The sequence below is a fragment of the Octopus bimaculoides genome, chromosome 1 (assembly GCF_046866305.1).
Source record: "Octopus bimaculoides isolate indiv1 chromosome 1, ASM4686630v1, whole genome shotgun sequence".
Classification (NCBI taxonomy): Eukaryota; Metazoa; Mollusca; class Cephalopoda; order Octopoda; family Octopodidae; genus Octopus; species Octopus bimaculoides.
In genome coordinates this window covers 52,747,975-52,765,995 of record NC_142928.1, presented here as the reverse complement: position 1 = coordinate 52,765,995, position 18,021 = coordinate 52,747,975, and the positions used below count along the sequence as shown (strand labels likewise).

Sequence of the window (18,021 nt, the reverse complement as noted above, 5' to 3'; positions counted from 1 at the left end):
ACCAAGATGTGAAATGCCCTAAGATGAAAGAAAAAAAAGAAAATTTTAAACCCCAGTACAGTCTGAATGAGCAGACCCATGATCAAAGGCATTTCAACTTGACCACACTGTCTTTCTGAGTACCAGGCAAAGTATTATCTAAAGTAGCCTTTTTTCTTTAAGATAGTAGTACGTGATGAAGGAAATTTGGATGTTAATTCTAGAATGTTGAGCAACCACATAAAAACTCCCTGAAAAGCTCTTGTAATTCTAAAGATAAAGTAATAATTAAAAAGTGTTTTGTATGGTGTCTGGGAAGTGAAATACAATATGAGTACCAAGAGAGAATGTGTAAAATGCATTTAAATATATTTAAGATCCTCTAAAATTCATGAAGTGAACACAACTAAAATTCCATGACTTGATTCTAGCTTGGAAGTAGGTGGGTATAAAAAAAGAATCATCATCATAATTTGCTTTCCATGCTGGCATAGGTTGAACAGTTTGACAGGAGCTGGGGAGTCAGAGGACTGCATTGAGCTCTACTGTCTGCTCTTCCTAATGCCAATCACTTTACAGTGTATTGAGTGCATTTTTTTTGTGACACCAGCACAAAAGAAAAAAACTATATTTCAAGATATATTTTCCTAATATTTCACAATAAATAAGCTCATCTTTTCATTCAAGCGAGGTCGTTGCCAGTGCCGCTGGACTGACTCCTGTGCAGGTGGCACATAAAAAACACCATTTGAGCGTGGCTGTTGCCAGTACCACCAGACTGGCCCTCGTGCCAGTGGCACGCAAAAGCACCCACTACACTCTTGGAGTGGTTGGTGTTAGGAAGGGCATCCAGCTGTAGAAACTCTGCCAGATCAGATTGGAGCCTGGTGCAGCCATCTGGTTTCACCAGTCCTCAGTCAAATCGTCCAACCCATGCTAGCATAGAAAGCTGACGTTAAACGATGATGATGATCTTTTCATCAGTTGTCAAACACTTTTCTTTTTGCTTAGAAACTTCACTTTTAAGCATATTACTACTTTGAACATGCTGTGGTTTGGTTTGAACTTACCCTTTTTAATAGTCATTGCTTCTAATTTACCAGATGATATTTCACTAGAATTTAAAAAGTTGGTATTTTGAAGCAAAGGTTCAAAATTATTAACAGATGTATTTAAGTTCTGATTCTTAGTATTAATGGTCTTTGGTAAATCTTCAGGCATATCCATCAATAACTGAAAATCACCTGAGCCTTCTTGAGTTTCTTTTGTCTCAATTAAGTTTGTTGCTTTATGTTGCAAATTGGAATAATTATTTTTTGATGTTGAAGCAGCTGAAGGCAATGGCAAGTTATTGCTTGTGTTATGGTTCCTGTGTTCAATTTTAAGCCTCTTGGACTGCTGTACTTCCTCCTCCTGGTCAATTACCTTCTCCTTTTTATGCAAGTCCCTCAAAGAAAATACACTATTGATATGGTCAGTGACTTTGGTTGCATAAGTGTTTCGCTCTTCAACAGTCAATTTCCGCTTCTTCTTTTCAAACTGGTGTCGTAGATCTGAGGATACAAAAGAAGCATAAAGTAGCTTACCAGAAACACAAAATTATCATCATCAATAAAATATCAGTGATAGAAACATTGAAGTTATTCTGAAATTAAGCTATAATACAGATTTCTTTAGTTCAAGCACAATGTCCCAGATCTACAAGAAAAGAGAAATGACAAGTTGTTACATCCATGCCTTTTTGAAGTGAATTGGTTACAATTGCTCTCAAAACCACTTTATGAACTTGCCTTGTTAAGTACTTAGTCTTTGGTACTCACTAAATATTCAGTAACAAAAATAAAAAGCACTGAAGATAAGACTGTGAGAGTAGTGTTAGAATGTACAAGATAATAAACAGCCTTGTTTTTGAGTTATTTCTTGTGAGTTTCTTACAATAAATTTAGCTCTACTTGGTCATCACATGATGACCATAGTAGAGCTAATAGATTAGCTCTACTTTGGTCATCATAAAATGAACACACAAAGCTATTTCACTGAACACTCAGTTTACATTCTTATGACAAAGTGATTATTAAATGCACAATTATTTCTTGCAGTTCTCAGAAGAACCAAAAAACGTCCAAACTCACTAATATTGAATGAACAACATTGTTTCTTTGGGAAAGAAAACCTGAAAAACTTTCAGAGGTGAAGTGGGTCAAGGATTGCATATACTGTGTGATAAGTTGTTTATCATAACATATATTCTCACTGGTTAGTTGTGAGTTAGAAACTCACAGAATAACTACAAAAGTATTTAATTCCTCATGATTCAGAGTATCATATGATAGTTCTTATAGTCATGATTCCATCTGAGGAATAAAGACAAGGCGAGCAAAATGAGAGAGGATAAAAGATAGCGGAAGAAAGATGGATACAAATGTTCTATTGACTACAAGACTAGGGACTTTGTTATAAAATTAAATATAAAATAATGTGTACATAACTTTTGTGTTTCTAATAGTGGGCTGCTACAAGAAATGATAATGTCCAGACCTTTGGCAATTTTATGTGCTTGAGAAGACCCATCAAGCCAAGTTAAATCGCGGCTGATGCCAGTGTCATTTAAAAAGCACCCAGTACACTCGTGGAGTGGTTGGAAGTAGGAAGGGCATCCAACCGTAGAAACCATGCCAAATCAGATTGGAACCTGGTGCAGCCCTGCAGCTTACCAGTTTTGGTCAAACCATCTAACTCATGCCAGCATGGGAAGCAGACGCTAAATGATAATGATGATGATTATAAGCATAAATAACCTTCATAACAACCTAAAAAGTACTTACCAGCTATGGTGACAGAATGTAATTGTTTCTTGTTAATTTTTAACTTTGATATAAATAAATCCATTTCTTCTTCTATCTGAAATACAAGATGTGAAAAAAAAATGTTTAGAATGCACTAAAAAAAGGATAAAATACAGGTAGTGCATTCATAGAAAATATTTTATATTTCTATGAATTACAGGTGACTAAATTGAGAGTGCTGGCTTATGACTAAAAGAATGACAATTCATTCCTTATTGGTGCAGTGCTATGACCCATGGCTAATACATAACTCATGTTGGTTCAATTAAATGTAAATAGACTGATGTTAGTAACAAACTGCATTTGATTGAGCAGATCTGTGATCAAAGATATTCTAATTGTAACCATCCTTTTTTTTCTTTTTTTTAGTTATGGTGTAAATCAGACTTCATTATCCTTTCCAATGTCCCCATCCTTTTTCAAGATAGAAGGATATGATCTGAGGAAAATTTGGTCACTATTTTGAACTGGTTGAACTACAACATAAAAGCCACATACTGGTTGAACTGTAAATAGGTGCTTTGGTTGGTGGAGGCGCAATGGCCCAGTGGTTAGGGCAGCGGACTCGCGGTCATAGGATCACGGTTTCGATTCCCAGGCCGGGCATTGTGAGTGTTTATTGAGCAAAAACACCTAAAGCTCCACGAGGCTCCGGCAGGGGATGGTGGCGAACCCTGCTGTACTCTTCCACCACAACTTTCTCTCACTCTTACTTCCTGTTTCTGTTGTGCCTGTAATTCAAAGGGTCAGCCTTGTCACACTGTGTCACGCTGAATATCCCCAAGAACTATGTTAAGGGTACACGTGTCTGTGGAGTGCTCAGCCACTTGCACGTTAATTTCACGAGCAGGCTGTTCCGTTGATCGGATCAACTAGAACCCTCAACGTCGTAAGCGACGGAGTGCCAACAACAGGTGGTTTGGTAAAGTAAGCTCTTCATTAGAAGTAACAACTGAACTTTCTGGTTTGCAATACTGAATTCGAGTCAATGAAAAATTAAGTTTGAAGAGATAAACTAGAATCATGTCCCAAAGACTAACACTTCTCTTCAGGACCAGAAAATATTTCAGCATCTTACAGTTGCTGATACTCTACAAGGCTGCAGTAAAGCTCAAAACAGAATACAGCTGCTGCTATTACACACAGACAACATAATTAACATAGGCACAATATCATAAATTTGGGGAGAAAATAGCTGATAATCTGACCCTAGTCATCATCATCACTTGATTGCAGTAACTGCATTCCTACCTTTTATAGCTTCTATAATTAAATGCAGTCCCATTTTAGTGATAGAGCCTGACTATCGATGCAATTCAAAATCCCTAGGCAGAACTGAACTTGTTATAATTCCAAAGTAATCAAAGACTATCTTTATATAGTAAGAAAGCTATTCAATAACATAACAGAAACCATAATTCCACCAATCCAGTCCTGGACGTACGTTTACCGTGAAACAATGAAAGGCAAAGTGAACTTAAATTCAGAGAGCAGGGAAAATAGACAATTATCATAAAACATTTCTATCCAACACTTAAACAACTCTGCCAATTTACTACTTGAGTGTTAGACTGACAGTTATCAACCTCAGAAGGATGAGAAACCATGTCAACTTTAACAGAATTTGAATTTAGAATGAATGGAAGTAACTGTTATATTTACAAGATACTGTTATTAATATTCAAGCATATCTTAAAGTGGTGAGCTGGCAAAATCAGTAGCACGTCAGGCAAAATGCTTAGAGACATTACGTCTGTCTTTATATTCTGAGTTCAAATTCCACCAAAGTTGACTGTGTCTCTTCCTTTCAGGGTCAATAAAATAAGTATCAGTTGAACACTAAGGTCAATGTAATTAACTCTTCCCATCTCTGAAATTGTTGGTTTTGTGTTAAAATTTGAAACAATATCTATATGTATTCAGTCAACATCTGGAAATAGTGTCTAACTGGTCTGAGATACTGTTAGTATCATTTTATCTGATACTCTACTGATTTTGCTAGCAGTCAGCTTTACTCAACACATACCGTTAAATTCTGTCTTTGAGCAGCTGTTTCTGAAAATAACACATCGTTTTTAGTTTTTCCACCAGATTTGTATCGAGTCTCAGGAGAATATTTCCCAACATTTTCTTTAGCAGCAAGCAACATTTGAGCAGGTCGAGATAATCCTTGTACTGACTCAAGCCCACCCTCTCCACAGGTTGATAATTTCAATAATTGGGCTTTAAGTTTTTCATTTTCAGATCTGCAAAGAAAGAACAAATAAGTTTAATTATGTTTCTAATAGAAGAAAATTTTAATTAGGCTTCTAATTAGATAACATATTTACTTTGATGCTAATAGACTGCTCAAACTATGTTGCTTATATTGTTTCATGATGTTAGACAAGATACATTACCCAACATGCCCGAATGACAATAAATTTCTCTTATTTCATGATTCAGTAGATACAGAGAGCATTCAGCTATAAAAATTTTTCCTCCACAAACAATAAGTAAATATTCTAATCTGTGAAGTTCACTACAGCCATGCAAGCATGAGAAAATGAATTTAAAACAGACAAATCCTTTTCTACCTGCACCAGAGAGGTTAACCTTAGCAGACAACTTCTTTAGTACCTCATCATCATCATCATCATCGTCGTTGTTTCCATGCTGGCATGGGTTGCACGGTTTGACTGAGGGCTGGCAAGCCAGAAGGCTACACCAGGCTCCAATCTGATCTGGCTAGGTTTCTATGGTTGGATGTTCTTCCTAACGTCAACCACTCCGTGAGTAGTGGGTGGCTTTTTTTATATGCACTGGCATCGACTACACTTGAATGGTGCTTTTTACGTGCCACTGGCAATGATCACACTCGAATGGTACTTTTTATGTGCCACCAGTATGGGTGCCAATCAGGCGGTACTGTCATCGGCCACAATAACTTTACTTGACTCAACAGGTCTTCGCAAGTGCAGTTTATTGCCCAATGACTGAAAAGTACTCTTAAATGAGCCAGTTATGCTGCACTGGCATAGGCCACGGTTACAGTCTCACTTGGCTTTCCAGGTCTTCTCAAGCACAGCATATCTCCAAAGGTCTCAGTCACTTGTCATCGCCTCCATGAGGCCCAACATACAAAGATCGTGCTTCACCACCTCATCCCAGGTTTTCCTGGGTCTACCTCTTCCACAGGTTCCCTCAACTGCTAGGATGTGGCACTTTTTCACACAGCAGTCCTCATCCATATGCAACACATGACCATACCAGTGCAGTCGTCTCTCTTGCACACCACATTTGATGCTTCTTATGTCCAACATGCACACTGACATTACACATCCAGTGGAGCATACTAGCTTAGTCACGGCCCATGTTTCACTGCCATGTAGCATGGCTGTTCGCACACATGCATCATACAGTCTACCTTTTACTCTCAGTGAGAGGCCCTTTGTCACCAGCAGAAGTAGGAGCTCTCTGAACTTTGCCCAGGCTATTCTTATTCTAGCAGCTGCACTTTCAGAGCATGCACCCCATCAACTGACTTGGTCACCTAGGTAACGGAAGGTCATCAGCATAGAAAAGTTCCCAGGGGCATCCTGTCTTGAATTCCTCTGTTATTGCCTTGAGGACGATGATGAATAAGAGGAGGCTGAGGATTGATCCTTAGTGGACCCTTACCCGGAATTCTTCACTGTACTCGTTGCCAACCCTCACCTTACCGACAGCATCCCTGTACATAGCTTGTACAGCTCTCACTAACCACTCATCTATGCCTAGTTTCCACATTGACCACCAGATAAGGGATCGGGGGACCATGTCAAAGACTTTCTCCATGTCAACAAAAGCCAGGTACAGAGGTTTATCATTGGCTAGGTATCCTGCAGCTGTCTTACAAGAAATATAGCATCAGTGGTGCTTTTCCCTGGCACAAACCCAAACTGCATCTTGTCTAAACTGACTCTCTCCCTAATTAGTTGGCTATGACCCTCTCCATGACTTTCATTATCTGATCTCACAACTTGATACCTCTGTAATTATTCCTATATAATGCATCACCTTTACCTTTGTAGCACTTGACTATGGTGCTGCTACACCAGTCATTGGGTATGACTCATTCATGTATCACCTGGTTGACTATATGGGTGACTAGGTTATAGCCGACACGCCAGCAGTGTCATGTACCTGACAGAACTCATAAACATACAATAGCCTTCAACCTGCATACACTACATCATCATTGTATGTGCTACATAACCACTACATTACATAGGAGATAAACCCTAAGTAGGGACGGGGGAATAATAAGCCTTTGGAGGTGTTCATGGGAGAGACATCTGATAGAGGTCAGAGGATAGAGACTTCCGATACAGGTGGCAGGGGCACCACAAAACAGCAAAAACTCGGGCTGCCAGTGTGAGAAAATATCAATGATAATAATGAGAGAGAACTGGGCATTTGAATTCTTAACTAGAGCTATAACCAACAGTTTTCGGTTAGCCAAACTGTGACAAAATTAAATGAATGAATGAATAAACTAGAAAAGCACTCGGAGAGTGCAGACCTCCACCAAGCATTTTACAGATAGATAGATAGATACATACATACATACATATAGACAGAGACAGATATTATCGGGAGTGGCGGCAGGTACACAGGACTGGGATGACGACCACCACAACTATCCTACCACTATCACCACCACCACAACCACCAACATCATCAGCAGCATTGTCATTGCTTCCACTTCAACCACATACAATGTTATCATGACGGTTATCTTGACAGTCACTTTCACCACAACCAGTATAACCACTACAATACCACCATCACACAACTAACACTATCATCAACACCACTATTACCACCATCACACCGCTCCTGTCGCCATTATAATCACCGATACTATTTTATCCTCCTCACATACTTATCTCGACCATTGTCATCATCAACACTGTCTCTGCTTTCACCACAATCACCGTCAAAACTACGATCACCACAATCAGTTTCTTTACACTGTTGAAAATCCATTATCCAATACTCATGGGACCGAGATTGTTGCAGATTTTTGATTTTTCTAATTTCAGAGTGCTTTATTAAAAAGAAAAAAAAAATCTACAAAACGGAACAGTCTGAGGATAGAAACCAGGTCTAAACACAGTAGCTTATAGACATACTCTGAATGTAGTTCTATATAAATCTTTAATAATTTTTTTTTATACTTAAGACCATCAGAAATGTTAAGATATCAGCCTCTACCCACGTTGTCATGCTTTGATTAAAAGGTTACAGCATAGATTAGATTACTTAGATAAGTTTCAGCTGAAGTTGACTCAGGCCATGTCTAATCTAATAGCACCTGGAAGAGATACACAGTCAGCTCTGGGGAACCATAGCCCATTCAATGTCATCCTCCGCCAAGCAGTTCATTTGAAGATAGATACGCAAGTAAAATTACTAATAGAGAAATCAAAATAAACTTTGGAATCAGCAACTCCACCATAAGTTGCGTGGAAATGATGAACGTGTTTTCAAGAGAGATAATCAAAGAACGTAACTAATACTTCATGTAAAGTAGATATAACAAATGAAAAATCTTTCAAGAATCCATAAAAATTCCCGGATCACTACCAAAATTTCATCATCTGTTCCTTGTGTCATTACCAACTTTTCCTGCAAGTTTCATCAAATACCGTTCACAACTTTTTAAGTTATTTTGCATACAGACAGACAGACGGACAAACCAATGCCGATGAAAACATAACCTCCTTCCTTGACGGAGGTAATGACAATAAATGAGTGTGAAAGAGAAGGAGAGTTGGATTGAGCGAAGGGATCTTAAATTTTTTTCTCTAAACATATGGCATGGAAGACGGACAACTACTGTGCTGGAACAGGATTGTTCAAACATACACCAACAAACAATGATGATGATAATAATTGCACAAAAACTAAATACTTTGGAACTGTTCAAGTCCTTATTTGAAAAATCAGTAATAAATATATGCAAAGCCTAATGTAATTACAATGCAATTTTAATTATAAGGCTTAATTGTGCACTTTCATAGCATCATGTGTTAACATTTATAGTCCTCTGCTGGCACAAATTAGCAAATATGACTCTAGATTAGAATTTATGATGTTCACTATTAAATTTTCTCAAAAATGCTATTCCAACAATTCAAATAAATGTTTTAATTTGTACACCTACCCAACCCATTCTAATATAGAAAAGTTTGTAAAAAAATTTATAAAATAACTTACACAGAAGGCTGCTTGTTTTTGAAAAAATGCTGCTGAATCATTTCATTCGATATTTTCTTTGATATATCCTTTTCAACAGTCTGAAGAATGAATAAAAATAAAAAGATCAATAACAACCTATGGCTTTTCAACTACAAAATATCACTGAGATTTCATTAATATATTTAGTTGGTGAATTGGAACTTAAGCTTTCAAGAAAGGATGCCCATTGATGTACAGTGACTTTGAAAACAAACCACTGGACTATTGACCACATAGTTGTGTTAAACAAACATTAATACAAATAATTTATGTTCAGGAACAGGAAACAACTTCGTCAGAGTTTGATTGAGGAAAAATCCCATCCTCACTTAACTGGTGAATGGCTAGTAGCAAGGAGGCTATCCAGTTATGAAAAGCAATTGCATGGAGAAATAGATGTAAAACTTATATACAGCTCAGAAGTGTTTTGATAGATTTACTTGCTATACAAGATTTTGCTTCCAATGATGGTACACGGTTATGAAAATATTGTATTATGTATGACAAAATTGAAAACAGGAGTGAAATTGCTTATATTAAAGAGAACAATAAATCTGTAGTAATTTCTCTTATCTAAATGTTCTGAACAGGTTGGCTGCAATAAAGGGCATTGTATTGGTTGAACTCTAAATCAACACTTACCATTAATAGAATCAAACAAATCAACTTTTTTACGCATCACCAAAAAAAAAACAAAGCCATTTTAATCTAAGAACTTAGAATTATGTGTACTATACATAATTCTAGAAATTTACCACTTATGGATATACACAGCTGAAATTAGCAGGTCATCCATATACACAGGCAAGTCCTTTATGGTCATGCCCCCACTCCCTCTCCCAGGTGACAGGTCTTTGTCTTGTAGTGCCAGTACCATGTAAGAAACACCCCCCCAACACACTCTGTAAAGTGGCTGGCAATTAGGAAGGGCATCCAGCCATAGAAACTATGCCAAAACAGATAAATGGATCTTGGTCAGCTCCTGTCAATCCACCCAACCCATGGAAAATGATGATGTATATATATCATCAACATCATCATTTAATATGTTTTCCATGCTGGCATGGGTTATATATATATATATATATGGACATGTGGTGAGAATGGAGGAGGATAGCTGCGTGAAAAAGTGCCACACCCTAACAGTTGAGGGAACCCGTGGAAGAGGTAGGCCCAGGAAGACCTGGGCTGAGGTGGTGAGGCAAGACCTTCGTACATTGGGCCTCACCGAGGCGATGACTACGGACCGAGACCTTTGGAAATGGGCTGTGCGTGAGAAGACCCGGCAAGCCAAGTAAGATCGTTGCCAGTGCCCCTGGACTGGTTCTTGTGCGGGTGGCACATGAGATGCACCATTTTGAGCGTGGCCGTTGCCAGTACCGCCTGACTGGCTCCTGTAGGATTTTCGAGCGAGATCGTTGCCAGTGCCCCTGGACTGGCTTGTGCGGGTGGCACATAAAAGACACAATTTCGAGCGTGGCCGTTTTCGTGCGGGTGACACGTAAAAGCACCCACTACACTCTCTGAGTGGTTGGCGTTAGGAAGGGCATCCAGCTGTAGAAACTCTGCCAAATCAGACTGGAGCCTGGTGTTGCCATCCGGTTTCACCAGTCCTCAGTCAAATCGTCCAACCCATGCTAGCATGGAAAGCGGACGTTAAACGATGATGATGATGATGATGATATATAAAAGTTTTGTTATGAAATTTACTGAGATTTGAACAACTGTAACTTGCAGTTTTAATAAAACTGTTATATTAATTTATTTAACCAAGAATGGTGAACTCTAAAAAAATATTCTTACTTGTTTAGGTGACTGTGGTGAAGAATCTACAAGTTTATTTTTTATTCTGATGAAAGAGAGACCAAACTGGACATTTTTACGATAATTCTGTCGACAAATCACATGAATACGATCCCAAACTCCATTAGAAGCTGCAGGACAAAAATCCTCTACAAAGTAAAAAAATACAATAGGTAATATTGTATAATATAATAAGCTAGATACCAAAAACTTACATAGCATGGAAAATAGGTTATATTAGCTTTTTAAATTAAAGGTTATCAAGTAACTGAATTATTTACCAACATCATAACCATTTTAGGTTTGCTTTGGCATGGGTCACAGTCTGAGTCAGTTCTTATCCAAAGCTACTGCTACTGCCATCCTACATTCTAATTCTTTTGGCAGTGGGTGTCCGTCCTAGCATCAACAACTTTACAGAGTGTACTGGGTGTGTTTTATTCTGGATCAGCACTTGCAGGGTTACTTAGTATCCTGCAAGGCCAAAGAGTCCTGAATACTCTCATCTTCATTTGTTCAAGAACGAAGAGGGTGAATGGAAGAAGAGATAACAGAAGATGAACTATATAGAGTAAAAGAAGAGAGAACATGAAGACTAGGGTGAGGTGGTGAGGAGGGAGTAATGGAAAAGACACAATAACAACACGAAATATGGGAGAGAAGCAGTGATGTCAGCTACATGCTTAATAGTAAGAAAAACAGTGATGAATGTCAATTATGAGTGACTTGTGGGGAGATGTGATGACTGTCAGTAGAGAAAGGTAATGGTGAGGTGTATCACATACAGAGGTGATGCAAGCCTTCATTACACAGGAATTATGGGTGAGAGAAATAGGGAGTGATAAGGATGGTAATAGCATGGAAAGATCCAATACCATCCTACTTTGCACAGGCAACCTGGTGGAGTGAATAGGAGAAAGGGTGAATGTTAGAGAGATGAGTGTTGAAGAGGCAGCAGATGGAGACTAAACAGGGAACATAATAGATGAGGGACCACGTACATACATTACGCATTCTGGTTTCCACACCTATCACCATATAAGCTTGTATTATTGCCAGCAAAATGAACAGGGAAGAAATAATTGGGATATATTGATTGAAACTATCTAGAACTATTCTATTTCTTCATTTTAGAATGCTTATTCAAATATCTCCAACAACTGGGAATATTCATAATTTATGTACCTAAACTTCATTGATAATTTTATTTTAATATTTTTCTTTGATGATATCTCAATGAAGATCAAATAACCCAGTTTATACTGTTAAGCTCAAAACTAAGCTACATGTAATACAGTAAAAAGCTCATTAATGCAATATTTACAACATTCTTATTACAATGTAATTAGAAACATGTATTAGTCTTAAACAGCTTATATACCACATTTCTAATATCTAGAATAGTTTTTTGTTTACTATGATGAGTCAAATATTTCCTAGTCTTGATTGACACAAAGTAACATTTTTAATTATACTCTTGAGAAAGACGTAAACATTACAATCTTGCATTTCGCCTTCCTAAAATATATATCCTTTGGTAAAAATATAACAGGGCTTTTATGTGTTTGCCCTGCTAAAAGCAGCAGCCAATTCTCTCTCAAAGCATACTCTACTACATTAAAAAAGAAAGACTTTGACCCACTAGGATCCAATCATCATGATCATCATCGTTTAAGGTCCGCTTTCCATGTTGGCATGGGTTAGACGGTTTGACTGAGAACTGGTAAGCCAGGAGGCTGCACCTGGTTCCAATCTGATCTGGCTAGGTTTCTATGGTTGGATGTCCTTCCTAACGTCAATCACTCCGAGAGTAGTGGGTGCTTTTTTTTATATGCCACCTGCACGGGGGCCAGTCAGGCAGCACTGGCAACGACCACGCTCAAATGGTGCTTTTTATGTGCCACCAGCATGGGACCAGTCAAGCAGCACTGGCAAAAATATAAAACTGGGCTCATGTACTTTTGGCTAGAATATTGCACTGTTAGTAGTAGACAGATTTGTAGAAAAACCTAACAACAAAAAACACCTGATCTAACAATAAAAAACACATTCCACTTACACTTTACCTGGTTAAGTGAATGTAAAATAGTAAAAAAAAAAACAAATATATTTCATCCTTATTCCATTGACAAAAAAACTGGTAGTAATGCAAAGAATACAAGCATGCAATTAGAATTTAGTATTTTATCTAAAATTATTCAAATGTTGCAACTATTTTTTTTTCCACCAAAGCTTTAATGCATTTTACTGTGCTATTCTGAGTAATTCTGGCAAATCTTTACATTTGAATTGTTAGAGCACACAAATAGTTTCAATGTGAAACAAATACAAAGTTATGCAACACAAAATATGAATATGTTATCAGTAATGTGAAAATCATAACTCAATTAGAATGACAATTTCTTTTAACTAAGTCAATTTTACAACAATGCTATTTATTTTGACTCTGAAAATATTTATATTCAAGTCAACAAAATTTGAAATCAGAGCACTGAAGTACAGAAGACAACAATGAAGCACCAAATCTTGAATATCAACTGGGTAAAATCTAAAATCTGAGAAAACATGACAATTAGCAATAATTTGTCTACAACCAAAGTGACAACACAATTTTCTCTCTTCTTTGCTCAAAGAAAAGACAAAGCATGAAATGTTAGATCCCTCACTCTTCACAGCAACTAAAAAGTCAAATTTTTACTTACTAGTACTGAACATAGATGTGTGATTTACATTACGACGAAGTTGAACATCAGATAGGGTCATTAAATTGATGTTTCGTATTAATGGTTCAAACTCACGACTCTGAGGCCAATCAGATTTTCCAACACGAATTTCTATATTGGAGCACATATGTGAACCTAAGGATTAGAGAGAAAAGCAGTGAAAGGAGGCTTTGCATATAATTTAATGAAGGAAAACAACAGTAACTCTTATATCTGTGTAAGTGGGTAGAAAATAGGTAATAGCAATAGTAATAACATTAGGTATAAAAGAACAATAAGATATTGAAATATAACTTAGGAAAAATTTAATTAACACTTTGAAACTAAACACTTATTTTCAAAATTTTAAGAATGAGAGCAAATATTTTGTTGACATTTTGGATTCTTGTGTAATGGAATTACCATGTATTATAAAGGTGCAGAAATGAGTATGCAAGATGGAAGTGCGTATTGTCAGTCATTATATTCGTCATCTATTAGCATTTATTCAGTTTGAGCTGGTTGTTAATTTTTGGCTTGTGTTAGTTTTTCATCAAAATAGCCTTTTTTTTTTTAACATCCAACAAAGATGCAATGAAGCAGAAGACCAGGCTATCCATATGACACAATTCTGAGAAGTACAGGAAATCAACAGATAGCTAGCATCCATTACCAGCTGTTTTCAGAGAGGCCTAATATATCTATGGAGATTACTCTGTTTCTGCAATGTAACAAAAAATAAAAAGTATGTAAAGTGCCATTTTAAATTTACACTAACATAGGAAATTTAATAGAATATATGATTCTGTACAGTTGTGTTAGGAGCATAACTTGAGTATGTTGAGTAAGGATAAAAACATGTGGAACAAAATTTTGATAGAAAAATATAACGAAAATAAATGAATGACAATGCACCCGTGCCAACGTCGTCTCCTTCATTTGACACGAAACTCAGCTATGACTGGCACCCGTGCCAACGTCGTCTCCTTCATTGGACACAAAACTCAGCTTACGAAGACTTATTGGGGCAAGCGAAATCGGGATAGCACCTGTGCCCAGCGTCGCCTTTCTGGCACTTGTGCCCGTGACATGTGTAAGGATTTTTGAGCGAGATCGTTGCCAGTGCCCCTGGACTGGCTCTTGTGTGGGTGGCACATAAAATACACCATTTTGAGTGTGGCCGTTGCCAGTACCGCCTGACTGGCCTTCGCGCGGGTGACACGTAAAAGCACCCACTACACTCTCTGAGTGGTTGGCATTAGGAAGGGCATCCAGCTGTAGAAACTGCCAAATCAGATTGGAGCCTGGTGTTGCCATCCGGTTTCACCAGTCCTCAGTCAAATCATCCAACCCATGCTAGCATGGAAAGCAGACATTAAACGATGATGATGATGATGACAATGCATGTGAGAAAATAAAGGGAATGAAAAAAAGATGTGTTAATACAGAATTAACATACTAAATGGCTATAAGGGAAATATTTTTATCAAGATGCACATTCTGTTACAAATGATTAGTAGAGATACAAATACAGGAAGCACTGTCCTAGTTTTATTGTTGAACTTATGCCAACATGGACATTCAATGGTGAAGATGAATGTTATATAAGTAATTCTTCCAGCAATTGTTGTAAAATTTTTTTTTTTTTAGAGACCTTTTAATTTTTACACAGTACATACAATTTATTTTCAGAATTGATCTGTTGTCGGAAAGGTAAACCAGTTTTAAGAACCAAGTTTTCACTATTTCAATGAAGATAAAGGGATGAAGTGAAGAGAACAGATTTTTCTAAATTATATTCTGTACACAAGTTGTTCCTATTGATTGAAACAGATACAACTATTCAGTTAAAATAGGTGAAAAATGATTGCCAGAACCAAAAATAGTCTCACCAATATCTAAATACGATATCACAGATGCTTGATCCAACTGAAATACTCCTTCCATTATTCCCGTTCTATCTTTGGGATTAGACAGCCATTTTTTGAAACATCCATCCTTTAGAAGGTTTTGCACGGAATGGGTTTCATCCTGCAGAAATTGAAGAAAACAATACTATTTATATACCTTATTTTGCCTCCTAATTTTTCCTGGCATTCAGATGGTTTCACCAGAACTACACCTATGTTTATTTCTTTTGTTATATTCAGGAAGCTTGCATCTAGAAAGCTTTTTATGGTTATTTCGAATTTTCGTAAGACAGCTATTTCTTTTCAGAAGATGCTGATATTGCTTATCTTTTTCTTCCATTCCAGTAATCTTGAGAACAAACTCAGTAATTTATTGTTTTCCCAAAAGAATCTTATGTATTCTGTATAATGATTTCGTATCTTATCTTTAAAGGATTGCAAAAGATATGACCACTTCTCCTTTACTGCAGACTAAATATAATCAAACAAAATGTGCATATTATTAAGAGATTCTGAGGTCTTATTAAGGAATGATGTAACTGGTTCATTTAATTTCCCCCCCCCCCCAAAAGGTTTTCATAGGTCTAAGTGATAATCTTGCCAAATGTATTAAAAAGAATGTACTTTAACTATGGTACAAAATGAAAGCCAAAACCACATTCTTGTAGATGATTCAAATACAAATGCACATATGATTTCTTAGTTATTTTTTCCAATTTCAATTTAATTTTCTCAAAGAATGCATCCTTTCTAATTTATATTTCTTTTCGACTTTTCTTTTATGGTATCAACAATGTCTACTATGCCTGTGCCTTGAGCCACTCATTTCACCACAATATCACTTATTCAATAGGAAAACAACAATCCAAATGACTTTAAAAGCCTATGGTAATTGTCCATAGTATCCTAAGAAATTTTCAATAAATCATAAAGTGATATTAATAAATATCTGGTATTAGTAATTTTATAAATAAAATTAGAAATTCAATGGTCAATTAGATTACAGAAGGGGCACTGTCATGGTATTAGCTGTCAGAATTGAAAGTAGAACTGACAAGGAACGTTACTGCTGGTTTGAGTTGATTCTTTGGCTACTGACTAGCCGGAGCTATCTGTCTGTCTGTCTATCTCACTATCTCTCTCTCTATATCTATCTATCTATCTATCTATCACTCGTTCACCTCTGTTTGTGTCCGTAGAATTTATCAAATTAGAAAACGCAAATTTAATATAAAAATATATTTTCTGAAATTGCAAATTATTTAAAATATAAAAATATAATTTTCAACAGAGAGAATTTATCAAAATAGAAAACAAATGAAGTTTGAAGTTTAAGAATAATAGGATCGACCACGCGCGACTGCGCGTTCGGGACCACTTTGCTTTAGTAGTACCCTTATACTCTGTGTGTTTTCAAACGCATGGATCTAGGTGTCAAATTTGTTCCAATAACTTTCGAGTGATAGATAGATAGATAGAGACAGACAGACAGATAGCTCGCTCCGGCCAGTCATGGTATTAGCTGTCAGTAGCCAAAGAATCAACTCAAACCAGCAGTAACGTTCCTTGTCAGATCTTTCTACTTTCACTTCTGACAGCTAATACCATGACAGTGTAATGCTTTAGATCTATTGATTCATTAACCTATACTTGGGCTTACTGATCATTTTAAGACTAATAATAATAATAATGAACTTATTGTATACATTGCTCAGGTGCGCTACAACTCGTTAGAAAAAGTAACCAAAACTGCATGAACAGTATATAGAATATGCACAGGAAGTGAACAGTGAAAAAGTATTTTTTTAAAATGGGTTTGATAGGGTTTTTCTCGTTTATTTCTAGTTAAAAACATTCAAGTACCTCTTTGTTTACGTATTTTAGTTAACGAGGAATTCTTTCCTTATCATTATTATTACGGTTCTTAAATTACATTCTACTCAATATATCTCAGTGGCAAATATTTTAAAGCAACTAATTAAAAGAATTTTAATTATTAAAGTGTGAATAATTCATTTAAATAACAAAATGAGCATTCATTCGACATCTAAGATACTAATTATCGAAAGAATGCCATAAAATAACTTTAATACCAACCAAGTTATCAAGCACGTTAACAGTTTGAAGGAAACACTTCTATCAAAATATATACTTATTCAGATATAAATTAATAATTTTTTATAAACAGAGATTAATATATATCTCATTAAAATTCACAACAGAATACAGTAAATATAAAATAACTTTATATGTTCATACCTGAGAAGTAAAACTCACAACATACTTCAGAGCGACAGGTCTCGCCATATTTAATTTTGGCGCGAGTGTAGGGGGCGGTTTGTACGATAATTTGCATTTTTTCATGGAGGGAGCCTTCATTGCTTAAATTACTAAAAGAAATATCAGGACACCTTTAATTCTCTGAGACGAAAGTTTACAGAATGATAAAAAGATATATTCTTGCATATTTTATTTTAGAATAAAGACCAGAGTTATATTCTTTATTCTAAACACACA

General features: G+C 36.5%; 1 protein-coding gene across 5 annotated transcripts in view; it reads right to left on the bottom strand.

Moving 5' to 3' along the window:
• The window catches only part of LOC106873284 (uncharacterized), a 27,127-nt gene extending 9,106 nt beyond the window's left edge, over nucleotides 1–18,021 (bottom strand). For 2 of the 5 annotated variants that reach the window (XR_001409858.3, XM_052966483.2), the window contains exons 1-8: nucleotides 17,764–18,021; nucleotides 15,487–15,625; nucleotides 13,595–13,750; nucleotides 10,893–11,041; nucleotides 9,069–9,148; nucleotides 4,852–5,071; nucleotides 2,805–2,880; nucleotides 1,050–1,532 (exon numbers count right to left, since the gene is read on the bottom strand). Coding sequence is in view for 3 of the 5 variants with exons in the window: in XM_052966483.2 (XP_052822443.1) it covers nucleotides 1,050–1,532; nucleotides 2,805–2,880; nucleotides 4,852–5,071; nucleotides 9,069–9,148; nucleotides 10,893–11,041; nucleotides 13,595–13,750; nucleotides 15,487–15,625; nucleotides 17,764–17,883 (1,423 nt within the window). In the remaining 2 variants the exon portion in view is untranslated. Of the gene's footprint in view, nucleotides 1–1,049; nucleotides 1,533–2,804; nucleotides 2,881–4,851; nucleotides 5,072–9,068; nucleotides 9,149–10,892; nucleotides 11,042–13,594; nucleotides 13,751–14,017; nucleotides 14,316–15,486; nucleotides 15,626–17,763 lie in introns of all 5 variants that reach the window. The other 3 variants (XR_016243227.1, XM_052966491.2, XM_089357933.1) reach the window with 2 other exon arrangements.